Source organism: Nestor notabilis, unplaced genomic scaffold, assembly GCF_000696875.1.
Source record: "Nestor notabilis isolate BGI_N333 unplaced genomic scaffold, ASM69687v1 scaffold2378, whole genome shotgun sequence".
Lineage (NCBI taxonomy): Eukaryota > Metazoa > Chordata > Aves > Psittaciformes > Psittacidae > Nestor > Nestor notabilis.
This window is the reverse complement of record NW_009938518.1, coordinates 1-17,322: the sequence shown is the minus strand read 5'-3', so window position 1 is coordinate 17,322 and position 17,322 is coordinate 1. Positions and strand designations below refer to the sequence as shown.

The 17,322-nt window shown below is 34.3% G+C and overlaps 1 protein-coding gene across 1 annotated transcript in view; it reads left to right on the top strand.

The window, feature by feature from the left end:
- Window positions 1–13,929, top strand: part of LRRIQ1 (leucine-rich repeats and IQ motif containing 1) — a gene marked incomplete at its 3' end in the record, with an annotated part of 23,658 nt that extends 9,729 nt beyond the window's left edge. The window contains exons 9-13 of the mRNA XM_010019336.1: window positions 742–892; window positions 6,278–6,471; window positions 7,233–7,360; window positions 13,484–13,557; window positions 13,836–13,929. Of these exons, the coding sequence (XP_010017638.1) occupies window positions 742–892; window positions 6,278–6,471; window positions 7,233–7,360; window positions 13,484–13,557; window positions 13,836–13,929 (641 nt within the window). The remainder of the gene's footprint in view (window positions 1–741; window positions 893–6,277; window positions 6,472–7,232; window positions 7,361–13,483; window positions 13,558–13,835) is intronic.
- Between the last annotated feature and the right edge of the window lie 3,393 nt (window positions 13,930–17,322).

The window sequence follows — 17,322 nt, the reverse complement described above, 5'->3', positions numbered from 1 at the left end:
TTCCAAAGGAAACCTGTAAGCATTTCTGCCTGCAGCTGAAGGTAGCACCTAAATCCAGTCAGCATGTTAATTCTGGAATAGGTATTAAACCCTTTGGTTTAATCAGTATGTTACAAAGGCAAGGAATTTAAGCTTTGATTAAGTATCTGCAGGTGAAAAACAGAGGAAAACAGCAAGGGCAAGAGATAGTGAAATATAAATTTGAGGAATCTTTATTAAAATGGCCTTGGGAAGGGGATGTTAAAAGAGCATGATCTCCTGGGAGCAGAACGTTAGCTGAGAACAGTGTTAATGTTTGTGACCAAAATATCTCTAAATGCAGATTTTCACTATTCGCGAATAGATTCCAGCAAAGTCATAGCTGTTTTTATTATTGTCTAATAAATATGATGGTTTCAGTTTTTAATTTAGTCTTCTGGGATTTGGGGAACTAGGAAAGCATAAATGGAAAAGACCTCTCTGTCCTTAACGTGTCTGTACACTTTTTGTTTCAACTTCTGGGCATTTTCAGAGCCAGAGTGAAGTTCAAAATATATATTTGTTCTAACCCAGCAGGACACAAAAGGCAGCTTCTGTGACTCATCAGTTTATTTTCTTAATGGAAAAAATAGAGATGCCTTTTCTCCTAGCTAGAAGTTTAGGATAAAAATAAGTCATGATGACCTTCTGTCATGATTTTAGACTTAATTCTGCCATTTCACTTCAGGTGCTATTTAAGATTCTCATTTCCCTTTATTGCAGGAAAACAACATTCAGATAATTGACTGTGAAAATCTAGAAAATCTTTTTATTCTGATTCTGAGCAAGAACCGTCTTTCATCAGTCTGTGGTTTAGATGGCTGCATAAATCTTCAAAATCTTGAACTTTCCTACAACAGAATCACTCGGATTGGTAAGAAAATTAATGAAAAATTATTCCAATTTGTATAACAATACTTATGCTGTTTACACTCAGAGTTATACTTCACTTGGATTCAGGGCCAGCCAGCTGCTAAAGGAGAACGAGGAAACAGGCTTAGAACAGACCTGCATTTTAAAGCATACTCAACTTCACATTCATAGTATGGCTTAGTTACTGCTGTGTATTCTGTCTACAAGGTTGTGTAACTATTGTCAGTCAAAGAGAACTAAAAATCTTTCTCCAAAGGCACCTAAGATTACCCACATTAATGCAGTTGGAATATGTGAGTAGCCTGAGTTCAGTTTATCTACAGAAACAGTATAAAGCCTAGCCTTGCAACTGCAGAGAATTACGGTGTGTTCCTGACTGACGCAGTAAGTAGTTGTAGAGAAACCATATTATCTGAGTTTGTGAACCATTCTAACACTGGACCATGGCCTGCCTTTCTGCTAAACTGTTGCTTATTCTGGCTCCAAACTATTGTTCTGTATTTCCCTCCCTCTGGTTCTTCATTGCTACTGGTTGCCCCAAAGCTGGAAAAAAGAATGAATTTAAGGTAGAATCATGCCAATCATTTAGGCATAGCAGGCGTGCTAACCTCTGTTGTACCTACAAAGGTAGTTTGTTATATTCATTAGGTTAAACTCTTGACAGGCAACAGGTGCACCTTTAGCAGTCAACCAGTTAGAATTTACATATACCCAGACCACTCAACAGATGCATCAATATATGAAATCTTTCTGACAAGAGATAGATGATTTCTGTTGGCCAGCAAGGAGTTTTTCATGTGGTGAGCAGTGCTTGCCTCTCTGCTTGTACTGGTACTTGGACTGTAAAGTGCCTAAGGTGTAGATAGTGTGTCTCAACTTCTGGCAAGCCAAAAATATTGCAGTGAGTTTTGTGTTATGTAAATTTCATATAAATGTAAACAGGATCCAGAGTCTTTTCTACTGACAAAAGTTCAGGGAAGTGTAGCACAGTGAAAATAACAGAGTGCTTTGCTGTATGTAAGTTATGAAGACAGTTTTTTGGTTTTAAAGTTATGTATGGAGGGAAGAACATCAGTGATCCCTAAAAAGCAACATTAACAGTTGAGAAAAGGAAGTAGTAAATAGCTAGATCATTACTTGAAAGGGAGTGGAGCTCTTAAGTCTTGAAAGTAGCAAGTTTCCTCCAAAAAGGCAGCACAGCACATAGAACAGAACTAGATTTAACAGCCTCCCTATGCTCTAGGGACTTGAGTTTTGGTGTGTGATATACTGTAAAATTTGGAAAGGCCAGCAAGGTACGGATGCCTATATAACTTCAGTATTACAATCTCAACAGAGATAAATCTTCAGATATTTGTCCACTGAAATAAATTCTTGTGGTCAAGAAAATAAAAAAACATGTGATGAAGTAATTAATTTTGTATAAATTGAAACATGAAACCTGAAAAGGTAACTTTCTAGTTGTTTTTTTGCCTGCGCTAAATCTAAAGATGTTACTGGGAAAGACTGCAGAACTGGGAATAGAAAGGGTATAAGGAGATTCTGATTTTTATCATGATCCAGCAATGTGCATTTGCAGCCCAGAAAGCCAACTGTATCTTGGGCTGCATCAAATGGAGCATGAATAGCAAGTCAAGGGAGGTGATTCTCCCCCTCTACTCCACTCCCGTGAGACCCCACCTGGAGTACTCCATCCAGCTCTGGGGTGACCAATGTAACAACGATATGGACCTGCTCAAGTGAGTCCAGAAGAGAGCCACAAAGATGATCAGAGGGCTGAAGCACCTCTCCTGTGAAGACAGGCTGAAGGAATTGGGCTTGTTGAGCCTGGAGAAGAGAAGGCCCCAGGGAGCCCTTTTAACAGTCTTCCAGTACATAAAGGGGGCCTGCAAAAGAGCTGGAGAGGGACTTTATGCAAGAGCATGTAGTGATAGGACAAGGGGGAATGGCTTTAAATTGAAAGAAGGTAGCTTTAGATTAGGTATAAGGGAGAAGTTCTTTACCGTGAGGGTGGTGAGGCACTGGAATAGGTTTCCCCAAGAAGCTGTGGCTGCCCCATCCCTGAAATTGTTCAAGGCCAGATTGAATGGGGCTTTGAGAAACCTGGTCAAATGGAAGGAAGATGTCCCTGCCTCTGGCAAGCAGGATTGGAACTAGATGGTCTTTAAGGTCCCTTCCAGCCCAAAACATTCTATGATTTTGTGATTTATTTTTTTTTTTGGTATTGATTTCAACTTTTAATTTTCTTTAAAGTACGTGGACATACTTTATTTTCCTGCTGGGCCACAGGAAAATAATATAAAGCAATTATTAAGCTGATAGATGAAACACATTCACATAAGACATTTATATAAATAAATGATTTCCACTGTTTAAAAAAAAAAAGGACTAAACCAATATGAACGTGGATAATGCAATTCCATGATAAATAACAAGGGCATAGAAAGAGGAAATGGGAAAGCTAAAAAAACCCTCTAGATTTAGAGGTTTTAATGCTGATATTTTTCATATTTTTTGCATATGTGTGCAAATTTGGAATATTACTATTTACGAACAGAGTTTATAATACCTGAGAATAAAGGTGCTGAAATATCAATGCTTACTGTAAAAGCATATCAGGACCCTAATGAGAAACAATAAAATAAACTGGTTAAAGAGGCTTCACCTATACCTTTTTGGCCAATAATGCTGGATAAGACTCTTCTTCAGATTTGTTTCATTTGTTAGAAATGTCTGAAAGATTACTGTAAGAATGACATAGTATCAGTAGACAACATATAAGAATATGGCATCTGTGTGGAATATGGTATCTTTGTACAGGCAAAGTGGAGTGAAATCCTCTTTTCTGTTTTGTGCAGTGTGCTGCTATGTTTACTGAGTCTCTAATAAGTATGAGTGGGTAAATAACTTCACAAAAATCAGCTTGGAATCTGTTTTTATCCTCTCCAGAACTACTTTGAGGATGTCCGGTTAAAACATCCTCATTGTAAAATATAGTACAGGATTTGTTTCATACAATAACATATTGGTTGTAAGTAGTCACATAGAATACACAAAAATGGATTTATGGGTTTTAAGAAGTTAATGTATCCTTCCCATCCAATCTTAGAAGATGTCCCTTAGCAATTTTGGAAGCTGCAGTACTGTGCAATGTTCTCTGTCCATTCAGTTTTAACAAAAGCTGCACTCTTTTTTCTAAGAAGTAAGACTTATTTGTGTTTGCAATACTTCTGTTACAATACCTTATTGTAGGAAACTTCAAGCATACTATGATTTATTTTATTTTTTTTTTATCTCATTGAAATACAGCATCAGTAGGGGAAAAATCAGAGTTGCCAGAAAAGCCTTAAAAATAACAGTAAAAGTACGAGAAATAGGTCTCAATTATGCTTTTCTATTTAAGAATGCACGATCGCAAATTAAGCAATTGTGTCAGTAACACACTGAAGTTTGATGTGTATGTTTGTACTTGGAAGATGAACGCTTTACTTAGAAATTTTCTTACACAAAAAGTAGTATTTTGACTTGAGTCATAGAATACGCTTTAGAAGGGTGTCTATGTGGCCATAGTGTGTTGGTTAAAATCCTGGCAGTGCGAAGAATAGCAGTGCATAACTGTGGGTGCCTCTTTTGGGTCTACTCTTTTTAAGAAAACAGGGGAGTGTTAATCAGACACCTTTCAGATTTGTTTTATTTGTTTGGTTGGTTTGGGGTTAGGAGGTGTTGTATTTTTTTTAATGTGTGTTTTCATCTTCATGTTCACTGTCAGCTTTCACTCCTCTCTTATGATTCATCTTTGTCACATGTAGATGTTGTTTCGGAACTGCATTGATAGCTAAGATAGAGTCCCTATCTTAGGGCAGACTCCAGCTGCACTTTTCAAATTGCTAAAAGCTACTTCTGTAAAGGTTCTCCACAAATCTTGCTGAAACCATGTTTTTCAACAGAATGCATTTTCCCATATACTGCTGTATTGGTTGCATTGTATGTAAAACAGCCAATATTTTCTGGAAATATGTGGAGGACTTTCATGCTTATTTTTAATTTTGCGTGTGTGCAGAAGAAACATTAAAATACCATCTGTTTGTATTACGTTCTCTCTTGTGTATGTTTCCTCTGGACTGCATTTGGTAGTTCCAGAATAGATTGTGATCCTATTGTGTGTAGCCTAGGCATGTCTGTTCCGAATGACATTTGGTCTAATTAAACAAGATAGATGAGGAGAAGGAGATGTAAAAAAGGCACTTTCTGCAGCATGCAGAATAGGAAATTTCCAGATCTTGTATTAACTCGTTGCCTTTTCTTACTGTGTGTGCAGTCTTTTCTCTCTGTCCTGCTCCGGAGTAATTCAGTGCTTTTAAAAAAGTTTTCAGTACTGCTAAGTTCGTAACTTAACAGTGGAGTTTTAACAACTGCTTTTGTAAGGAAGTCGTGGGAGCTCTTAACACTGAAACGAAATTGTTTTGAGACCGCTAGATGGTGCTGGTTCCTTTTATTTTTATCCAAGAGTAAAAGGAAATACAAACCAGGATTACTACAGATACACAGAAAAACTGCTTGGACTTGTAGCATGTCAGATGCATCAGTGCCATTGCTGAACATCTAGCATGTGTAGCATCATGGAAAGATGGTGTGATTTTGCCATTTTAAGAGGATGATTCAGGAATAATTCTGTGAAAGAAGCAGACACTGACAGGAACCTTTTCCCTTACATCTTTTTGGGGTAGAGATCGCACACATTCTTGCTCTTTACCTGGCAGGAGTAAGTCTGTTGACAGTGTAATGGCTATAGAAGTATAGGTTTATACTTAAAGGCACCAAATTTTCTTTATTAATTTCTTTATTAAAAATATTTTATGGCATAATTCCTTAAACAAGATGCACTTAAATAATAAAGATGGTGCTGTCTTAAGTTTTAACACAGTTTGTTCTCAACTTGCTGATAGTTTAAAAAAAACTTTTAAAAATGAAATAAGGAAAATTAAATTTTAAATGTAAAAACTGTTTCTAATTTTGGGGGTGATTTTAAGAGGGCTGTTAGAATTTCACAGAGCCCATAGGTTATATGTAGCAGTTATAAAGTGCTTAAAGCATATTAAGTATAGTTTATCACTAAAAGAATGTTCTGTTTCAACAGAAGTGCTAAAGGGGTTATGAACTGTTTTTATTCCTTGGTTAACAGGATCAGAAATTTTTTAATTATACATGCTATATATTTGATCAGGTCAAAATACAGTAATTAGTTTTAAACCTTATATAGGACTAATATTAATTGTTACTATAGATAATATAAATATATTGAAAGTTCAGAGTTTTCTTAGTACTTGAAAACCAACATGGTTTTATTTCATTATGGTTTCATTCAGATAAAATCCTTAACTTTCAGGTGGTCTGGAGTCATTGAAAAGTCTTCAGCAATTAATTGTGGACCATAATCAGTTGATCAGCACAAAAGGTCTTTGTGAGGCACCTACTCTCGTTCACCTAGACTGCTCTTTCAATCATCTCACACAAGTTGAAGGCATTGAGAATTGTGGCCTGCTTCAAATTCTGAAGTTGCAAGGCAATAACCTTCAGGAGGTAAAAGCTTTGAATTCAGTGGCTGTTTTGCATACACTTTTGTTGACAATCATGTTTTTCAGAATGCTGATCACGTGCACATTGCGTGGTGTGGGATGCTTTGTGCTCTTAGGTGGGCTTTTTTTTTTTCACTATTAGAGGGAGATTTTACAGAGATACAAATAGCTTGCAATTAATATCTTCTTGCATCCAAGTCCTTGAAAAGTTTGCCCCTCAGAAGTTACATTTCCTTCCTTTGTTTATAGCATCTAGTCTTCAGTTTGTAGTATTTGATGCTGATTCTTTGTTTAAAATGTAACTGAATATTATTATTATTACATATAAGTAGTAGTTCAGGCTGATTTGATGTATACTGATCCTCCAAAAGTTGAAATTTGTGCTGCAGCATTTAAAAATGGAAAGTAGTTTGTTAGCTATGCACTTAATCATATTTACTGACAGTGATTCTCCTATGAATCTTAGAGAGGAAAATCATTGTCAATAAGCAGCAAATAACTGTGGCTCTTGGGCTCTTGTTTTGGTGGGGTTTTTTTTTTATATTGACTTTCCAGACTAGGTAGAAGACATTAAAAAAAATACCACCTGATATGCAGAAATCATGTGTGACAACTGGTACATACATAATAAGGAAATGATACATATATCAAAAATGTGGGGTTTGCTTGCATTTAGTAATGATTTATGAAAAGCATCTGGTAAGCATTCCACTGTCATTTCTCTAATTTATATTAATTTTAAATAACCATCTCTTTTCTATTTAGTTTCCAAGACTGGAAAATCATGTTCTCCTTAGAGAACTATATTTGGATGACAATAGCATTTCTGCTATAAGAATGCTTTCTTTATGTTGGTTGCCTCTATTGCAGATTCTTTTGCTGTCTCAAAATAGGTAAGCAAGAATCATTCTTCCACTTACAGAACTGATAGAGAGACATTTACTAACATAACACTTCTCTGAAAAGTATAGTTCTCAGTGTGGTTAAAATATCACTGTGTTTTCCAGATATTGTTGAAAATATGGGGTTGAGAAGTAATGACATTGGCTACCTTCAGCTAAGAAAATTTAAAACAGCATTAACTATTAAAAGTATTTTTTTCTATAAGATGTTATATGAAAATAATTTTTGAGCATTGAGCATTGTGGCATTATTAAAACCATGGTGTTTCTTTCTTTTTTTTTTTTTTTCCTTTCTTTAGCAATTGTTTCTAGAGTATGTCTGTCAAACTTCATATTTCACAGCTAGCTTATTCAAAACAGACTTTCCAGGCTATGTTAAGTGTAACTGCCAGAGTTAAAAAGGACAAAAGAGAATGTTTTTTATTTTGCATGCATATGTTAATGCCCTCCAAAACAAGCATATTTGCTTTAACTTTTTAGTCTTATGGTTCAGTTTGAAAGGTATAAAATAAAAAAGAAGGATCAAGACAATTGTCATAAAACTAGATCATGCACTCAAGTACTCTGTAATTAGCTTTCTGTTAATTTTCTAAGGTAATCTGTACATCTGTAAAGTTAGAATTATCAGATATTCAGAAGTCAAAATTTTTATTTCCCTTCCCCCCTTTTCTTAATTTAAATTCTGCTAAAAAAATAAGGAACATATTATAATTTCCATGTTAGTAGTAAAATGAATTTTATTAATATAAAATATTTTTCTATACTGAGACCATTTCACTCTGAACAAGATTGATCTCAGCTAAACAAATAGAATTTACTTTGTTACGCATAATATACACAATATACACTTTGAACTAATCACTTCACTCTCCTGTTAGCGAAGAGGAGATGCTTTTAGAGTGTAATTCATCTGCCATTTTTAGTCATTTGCTTTGAGACTAATCATATCCTACAAGTGCCTCTTCACCTTCACTGACTCTTAACAGAGTCAAAATGATCAGCTCATATGTAGGTGTCTACAGCTGAACAAATGAATCTCATATAATGCTATGTGACATTTAGTTCAGCAGCCAACTGTATCTGGGAGCCTGTGGGATAAAAGATCTGTAAGACTGAGTCTTGTTATTATAAGGCATTTCCTTCATGGAAAATGAATACTATTTGAGTATATACAACCTATATTTTTATATAACTTTTCAGATTGTTTTCATATCATCTCTAATGAAGTAGTATGCATGTAAACTCTTAGATGTAAATATGACACCTAGTTATATTTACAGAATCTACTCTTCAAGCTGGTGGTTTTTTTTTTCTTTTTATTAATTCTTCTATAGTTTGGAGGAAGTGCTTCCTGACTGTAGTTAACAAGGACATTACTTGTTAAGTGTCAGATTCTGAATCAAACAAATTGATTTAATTTCTGTTCTTCAGTTTATTTATTTTTTTCCCTTGTCCTGTTCAGCTTTTTTGGAAAATGCAGTAATGTGGCTCTATCTCTGTGTAGTTTCCTCCTCTTCATACAGTTTGGATTTTGTTAACTTTAAGGTGTAGCTATGATGTATGTAATAAAAAGTGCAAAACTGCTTGAAGACTTCATGTGCCTGCTAGGCAGAGAAAAAACAGGAGCACGGTCTCAAGCATAGGTTGAATGCAGCCTCTGGATCTAGGGTATGCTGGACTGGCCACATATATGTACCTGATGTCACTCCCCTATCCCATGATCTTACAGTTTTTAATATTCCTTGCAGTGCTTATTCTGGTTTTGCAGTGGTCAAGCTGAGATACCATGTTTGATTCACTGAGCTGGACTGGGAGAAAACACCTATTTTTGCAGCAGCAAACTGGATGTGCTGAAAATAAACACACATCTCCTCCCCAGCAATTCCCTTTCTTTCCTTAATGTATCAATAATTTATCTCAAATCTTAGCGACAAACAGGACAAGATAGCCTTAAATGCATATTAAAAACCTTAAAATTCCTGGCGTTTCAGTAGCCTGCTCTGTTACACTCACTTTATGTACACTTATAAGCAGCTCCATATGTGTGTGCTATAGCATAAGTAACTCGATGTTCTATAGGAACAGTGAATGTAATGGAGTAAGCTGTTGAAAGAAAAGCTGTTTCTTTACTTTTATCCTATAGCTAGTGCAATTTTGTGAATTTTTTTCAAGTGTGCACTGAGTGCCATTTCCTTTTTACTGATTGCAGGAAGCGCATATAATGGTAATGCTGTGAATCTTTATTCTTTCACAAAGTGAAGTACTGTGAAAAGAAAATTCTTACACTAATTTACAGGATTTTTTTATTCCTGAGATACTTTGTCTGCATCATAAATCAGAAAATGCCAAAGACAAAACTAAAAAAAAAATAAGTGCTTTAAATCTTGAATGTAGCAAAAATGAATTATACTTTAACAGGTAGTGATAAACTCCTTCAAATATAAAAATGACAACTATTTCACCACTGCTGCTTTTATTAAGTATTTTCTGTGGCTTTCAAATACAAAGCGTATACTTCATCAATATGCAGTTGACCAAAACCAATGATGAATATCCTCTTGACTTGGTTATTGCAGAATTGGAACTATGAATATCCATGCTCTATTTTATAGTAGCTGGAGAATACAGTTTTTAAGTTAGTTTAAAAAGGGTACATTTTCCTTTTTGTTCTTTTGTCGATAAAGATTTAGGAATAGGAAAGAAAAAACTTTCCCCTGGGACTAAAATAAATACGTATTTAATATGTGTTTAGAGTTTATGCGGTATTTATATTTACGTGTAATTCCACTTAATTATGTAGCTTACTTGTTAATGTCCTTTTCAGTTAGAAGTTTTACAGTGAGACACTAAATCAGTCTGCTGTTCAAGTAGCCATTCCTTTTGGGGTCTTTTTTGGCAACATCAAAATAGAGAAATCTAAAATTTCTGGTTTAATATGGATCTAATATGGCAAAGTTCTTTTTTTGCTATTGCTGGTTTTTCATGAGGATAACCTACGTGTGATAGCAAAAATTTTAATATTTTAAAATATCTGCAAAAATTCCTTTTTTGGGGGAAGCTGACTTGGCCAGAATCAAATTCTTTGTGAAAATGTTGCTCTCATGTTTTTGCAACTAGATGCATACTATTCCTAAAATTAGTATAATAGAAATGCTAAAAACTCAGCTCAATTTTTTCTTAGTACATATTGTTCTCCCTACTTAAATATATGTGGTATCTATGTTTTTAACCTAATTTCTTGGATATAAGAGTTGAACTTGCTGTCATTGCAAGCCATCTTATTTTGAGAATTTGACCACCTTTACGGAGTTGTCAGTGGATGCTGAAATAAGTTAGTCATGAAAAAGTTATATTTACAGCTTGTGTTTTTCCCCGGCCTGTTCTTACACCAGTCTAGATTTTTTTGATCACTTTCAGTAATTCTTTGCTGGTGATAAGTTTAGCAATAAGTATGTGACAATACAGTTGAGGTAGTGCCTACTAGAATACTCAAGAAACAGGTGGCTGAGAGATTTCCTACGCTATATTTGATTACTACTTATAAATATGATTAATATTGTAAATTAAAAGATTTTTATTTTTAAAGAATGAAACAGAAATATGGGGTTTACTTAAAGATCTAGATTAGTATAAATTTATTTTTAATTATTTAGCCATCCTACCTGCTAACTTCTCATTAACATCAATAATAATTTTTCTGGGAAAAATTATGTACAGCAGGATTTGGACCCTCCTGAGCAGTAACTGCTATTCATTTTCAGAAAAACAATCTTTATTTTGTTTGATGCATACATGAAACTAGTCTCTTAAATCCTGTTTTTTGACCTAGAATTTCTCTGACTATCTGTGTCTTGTCCTGCTGCAGGCTTAAATGGGAGCAGAAAGAGGAAGCTATAGTTTGCTTTTTTGTGAATATCTTTTACTTTTGTGTCTTCTTTGTAATTTATCTCTCTCTTATGCCCAGGGCTAATGTGACAAGGTCAAGTAGTATTAAGTTTGCAGTAATGTCCTTTGTCTTTCTGGTTTGAATTTTCTTAGGAAAAAGATTAACAAAGAACGTCAGTAAAAGGAAAGCTATAGAATGATGGGGAAACATTTTAACTCTCATAGTGCCAATGGCAGGCAAGGATAGACCAGTAGACATTTTCTAATTCACCACAGAATATACTGATAAAGATCCAGAGAACTCAGTCACTATAAATAAAAAAAACCTGCATTATCTTTCATCCGTTGTGCAAAGTACGACATTTATTTTCCTGGGTATTTCTGAATATGTGAATCTATAATCTGAATCATGGATTTTCAGTCATTGTGGCCATACTGTTAGCCATTAATATCTATGATGATATTTGTTACAAATATTAAATATATTTATGTACCATTAACTGGTCATGAGAACCTAAAATACTGATATTTGCAGTACTACATACAGTTCTACATAAAGCTACATGCTTTTTTAGAGTTAATATTTCTTCATATTTATTTGATTCCATGGAAAACTGGCACGGAGGTAGTAAAGCTAAATAGGACTAGAAGCAGAACAACTTTACAGTATGGTTTGAGAAAGAAATGGAAGCATACTGAGACATACTCAATTGCTTTAAATCTGTTTCTACTACTAAAATGTTGTTGTTTTATAGAAATACTCAACTGAATGTGCAGATTATTTTTTTTATGTTTTGCATAAATTCAAATGTTCAATAAGATTAAAGAATCTACAACCAACATTGGTCCACAATTTGTGTGCCAGAGTTCAATCCAGCTCTGTCTTTAAGTTGTAATGCCTGTGCTGAAATACAAAAATCACACATTTCAGCAACAAATAAGCATTTTTGACTCTGACCACATGTAAGTTTGTGGAGAAAGTGGGTTTTCTTTTTTGCGTGGTCATGTTTCTGACCATAAGAATTCTGATTTACAGCTTTCAGAGGCACTATAACCCTCAGAAAATATTGCTTTCCATGGAAATTTGTGTATCACAAAATAGACACACACATTGCCATTGGTGTTACCTTTCTCTTACTATGCTTAGGCATTGTCCTTACGAGGATGAAAGAAGTTACCTAAATGTGTATTTTTTTTTTTTTAAAAGATACAGTTGATATAGTACAGGCTTATATGTAAACATTCTAATTTTAGTTGAAGACTGGTTTCTTTTGCATCTTGATTTTAATTTTTCTTCCCTTGTTCGCGTTTAACATAGATCAAACCAAATGTTTAAAAAATCTGAAAGGTAGTATTTGCAAATAGCCTGACAGTTGACGAAATCATTCAACATTCCTTCTTAGTTGCACCAATGCAAGTTTGTAAGTAAAGAAACTTGTATAACACTGGACGCTAATGTTTAATAGTAGTGATAATAGGCATCTTACAGTCCAAAATCGTTTGTACAGATGAATGTCAGCTCAGTTTCATTAAGTTTACCCTTCAATAAGAATTTTGAAGACAAGTAAGAATTTTGTCATGGCTTTACTACTGCTTTGCTGCTTTGTTGCACAAGAAACGCAGTTTCATAACTATCTGTATACTAGGCATCTATTTGACACTGTCTGACAGTAGTAGTAAGACAGAGGAAGCATGAAAAATACATTACAGGACAGTGCAGTCTTGACCTGTAATACAACTATGACATCGATTATGTTAGGTTTAGGATCTAGGCAGTAATGATGAGCAGAGAATATAAACAAGCTGACAAGAAGTTTGAGCAATGGGAAATGAAGAAAGAGGAAAGAGAAAAGCAGATTTTATTTCCTCTCCAGGCTCAAGGCCTTCTGTTAGTTTCTTTCTAGTTATGGTGCCTGAAGAAGCCAATTGAGTTGTCTAAATTTTACAAGACTTCAGATCATCAACACTAAATGCATGAAATAGAATAAAATATTTACCAATACAAAACCAATAATGAGTAAATATTAAAAACAGAGCTAATGAGAAGACTAAGAAATGCTTTCAAGTTAAAATTTCAGTAATTAGTTCTAGCACCTTGGATAGCTAAATGTGTATTTTCTTATGTAAATAAGTAAATTTTCATAACTGTAAAAGATCCTGGTGCCCTTCTGTTTATGAACTGATGTTTTATTTAATTGAAAACCCAAAACCTTTCTGTTTTGTTCTTAGATTAACTGAGCTTGTGCCTTTGAATTCGTTTGTATCTTTGGAAAAGCTGGATATCAAAAATAACTGCTTGTCAGGTGAGTTGTATAAAAAAAAACAAACATAAACCCCATCCAAACAAAACCTTCTTAAATAAAATATTGCTTGAATTTTATTGTTCCCATTTGAGACATTTATACAGAAAACATAAGTATTTTCTATACATAGATGTTATAGATAATAATTATAACTATACTGTATAGGTAGCAGAATTGCCTGTAGTACTTCATGATTTTGGTACAGTTTACTTTCATGTAAGATTTTTATTGTTCTGCATTCAAATCTTTATTTGATTTTCTTTCCTATTACAATACAGACCTTGAAGGTGTCATTTCATGGTTAAGTGGCTGTCATAAACTAAAGGAGTTGTCACTCAGTGGAAATCCTCTTCTCCAAGAAAGAAATTGGAGGTAAGAAAAGAAATTGATTTGCTAAATCAAAAAAATCAAAATCAGCCAAAACCTAGGTGTACATATGTTAGTTAAACAGTAGAAATGAGGTAAATATGAACACTACAATTGGAAGAGAATTATATGAAAATAACAAACAAAATTCAATTCTATGATCTTTATTTTCTAAGAACTCCAGTTTGTAGTTTTGTTTAAACAAAAATCTTGACGTTTGACCTAGCACTTCAAACCTTATTAATAAGCAGTTTGTGCTAAAACTCAACAGTGGTCTCTCTATGCTGTTTAACTGTTATTCTGAATGTGTACTTGTAACTGCTTCTTTGTTCATTGATCACAGTATCTTCCTTTTAAGCAAGAATTGTTCCCCTTTACTGACAAGTTTACCACCTTTGGTAACTTTTAACTTTCTGGCTGGTATTTTGTCTGACTTTTTTACCCTATTTTACATTTCATTAAAACTTCTGCACAAAGACATGACTATCCACTCAACTTTTTTCTTCTTGTCTTTTATCTGCACTGTTTTGTTTTGTTTTGTTTTGTTTTGTTTTGTTTTGTTAGAAGTCTCCTGGTTTCTGGAGAATTCTGTGCTCTGAAACCCCATACATAGCCCGATGTCATCAAGACTTAAAGCTGTCTGAGAGAATTGCTCAGCAAAAGCACAGTAGTGCTGTTATTTTAATGTGAAATGTTCTTTCATCTTCCTTAGAATTAGCCCTTTCTAGTCTACAAGCCTTAAAGAGCAGAATGACAAGCTCGAAATGCAAGTTTAGATTTTTAGGTGATTTTCCAGAATACATGTGGTGAAACGGTAGTGTCTTTTTGTGAAGTCTTATTGTAATTCCCTTTAATGTATAAAGAAGCATTTAATCATTAAGAATTTAAATCATTAGCAATTCTTTCAGTTAAGGAAATCTAGTATTTACCTAGGAAAGTGTTGACATAATAAAATATGAGGGCATGAAATGAGTCACAACAGTTGGGCTTCCATTTTGGATGTAATTAAAATAGGTGACTGAGATTTTTTTTACTCGAAAGATGTGATTTTTATTTTTTTTTAAGCTTAGCAGTTTCGAAGAATGACCAAAATTATTCCTTGTATGATTGCGAGTCAGTTAAAGGTGAGGCTTTACACTGCAATGTTACACAAGAATGTGTTCAGATAAATCCTACTCATATGTGCTAAATTAGATTGCATAGTATAACAACAGCAAAGTTTGGGATATGTGCGTTTTGGAGCATGTGCTTTAAGAGGTAAAAAAAAACCCAAACAAAAATAAAACCACTTTTGGATGTATATATTACATTAGAAGATTTTTGCACAAATTTCTGATTAGTATTCTGGTGGAAAAAAAAACTCTTTGAAATGTTTAGTTGGAATTGAGTCATTTAAAAGATAAATGTACAAATACATTCTTGGTGATTGGTTTGTTTTTTAATGAACAGACTTATTTGCAGTCCCATGGTTCCTGCAAGTAATTTTGTGAATAAAATTCAATGACTGTGACAATATTTTAAATTCCTATCTGCACTCTTTTAATTCCCACTATTTTACAGAACTAGCTGTTATTTCACTAGTAACTTTGAGGGGAAAAGATTTCTGAATTCCAATTTAACTGTAAGAACTGACACTTTAGATTGCTTGACCCAATAGAGCTTTCATGATTAGACAAGAGATTCATTTGTTTAAAGGATTTAAAGTATGGGATACTATAAAACACGGATTTGCTGAATAGAGCATTGACCGTAACTTCAGGCTGTATGTTCTAGTGAACTTTACATAACCCCTTGATACCAACAAAGGAATTAGTTGTAAAATTTCCCAGTTGGTTTTGTACTTTCATGTCTAGCCAGCTATAACACCAACAAAAGTGAAGTAGTACGAAATTGCTTTTTAGAAATTAAACCCTGGGATCAGTCTGAGCACTCCTAGGGGAATGTGTTTCAATGCTGTAATGATTAATAGAGCCTCTTAAGTGACAGAATATTCACCAGGAAGTTTTCAGTAAATGAAATATTGACTCAGCCCTTCACCAGGAGAAACCCAGCTGGAAAAACTAGTGTTGAGATCCCATAGCTCTAAGACACAATACTTCCAGCATCAATCAACTTTGATACGGCACTTTTTTGATGTATCACTATTCAACATCAGCTTTGGCAGTTTGTCTCTATGTGTTCAGGAACTGTCTATCTAAACTCATAATTTTATTCCAAATGTATTTCAGACAATATTATTCTTACATTAATGGGCAGTAGAGAAGGAAATTTCTTTTTCTTTTTCTTTTCAAAAAAACTAACATTCTGTTGAGCAACATTTTGGACTCAGGCAGTCAACTCAGTCACAGAAAGTGATTTTAAACTTAATGTATATTGCCTGAGCTGAGTAACAGTCCTTGATCTTCACAGCGAATGGTTAAGTAGTTCTAAAATTTTGGAAATTGTGTTATCTTTTTAAATAGTAATGGGAGTTAAAGCCTACAATAAGTACTCTTTCCAGTGTTACTAAAAACTAACTTAATTAAAATATTAAGTGTTGATGAATTGATTTAAATAATTTTGCAATCTTGAAACTTTTTACTAATTTGTTCTGCTGTAAGAAATATGTGAAACAAGGTTGCAGACTAGCTAATATTTCACAATAATCTGAAAGACTGGGCATTGATGATACTTTTTTTTTTTTAATTGATAGACAATTATCTCATACATATTTTTTTCTTACATCAGTGGCTCCAATTCTCCATTTCATAGCAAGGAAATATCAGCTTTACTGTCATCCCTGACATCCCATTCACTGACCAAAATTAAAATCATAGAATCATAGAATAGTTAGGGTTGGAAAGGACCTCAAGGTCATCTAGTTCCAACCCCCCTGCCATGGACAGGGCCAAGTCGCACTAAACCATGACGCTCAAGGCTCTGTCCAGCCTGGCCTTGAATACCACCAGGGGTGGATGGAGCATTCACAACTTCCTTGGGCAACCTGTTCCAGTGCCTCATGACCCTCACTGTAAAGAACTTTTTCCTTATATCTCACCTGAACTTCCCCTCTTTAAGTTTAAACCCATTACCCCTTGTCCTATTGCTACAGTCCCTCATGAAGAGTCCCCCTCTAGCATCCTTGTAGGCCCCCTTCAGATACTGGAAGGCTGCTATGAGGTCTCCATGCAGCCTTCTCTTCTCTAGGCTGAACAGCCCCAACTTTCTCAGCCTGTCTTCATACTGGAGGTGTTCCAGCTCCCTTATCATCTTCAGTAGTTCAGAACTGGGATTTTTTTCCCCTCAGTCATACTGAATATCATATTGATTTATGCAAATGGTTTATATGCAATTATATCATATTTATATCCTTTATATACAATTTATATCATATTTATATAATTATATATGATTTTTATA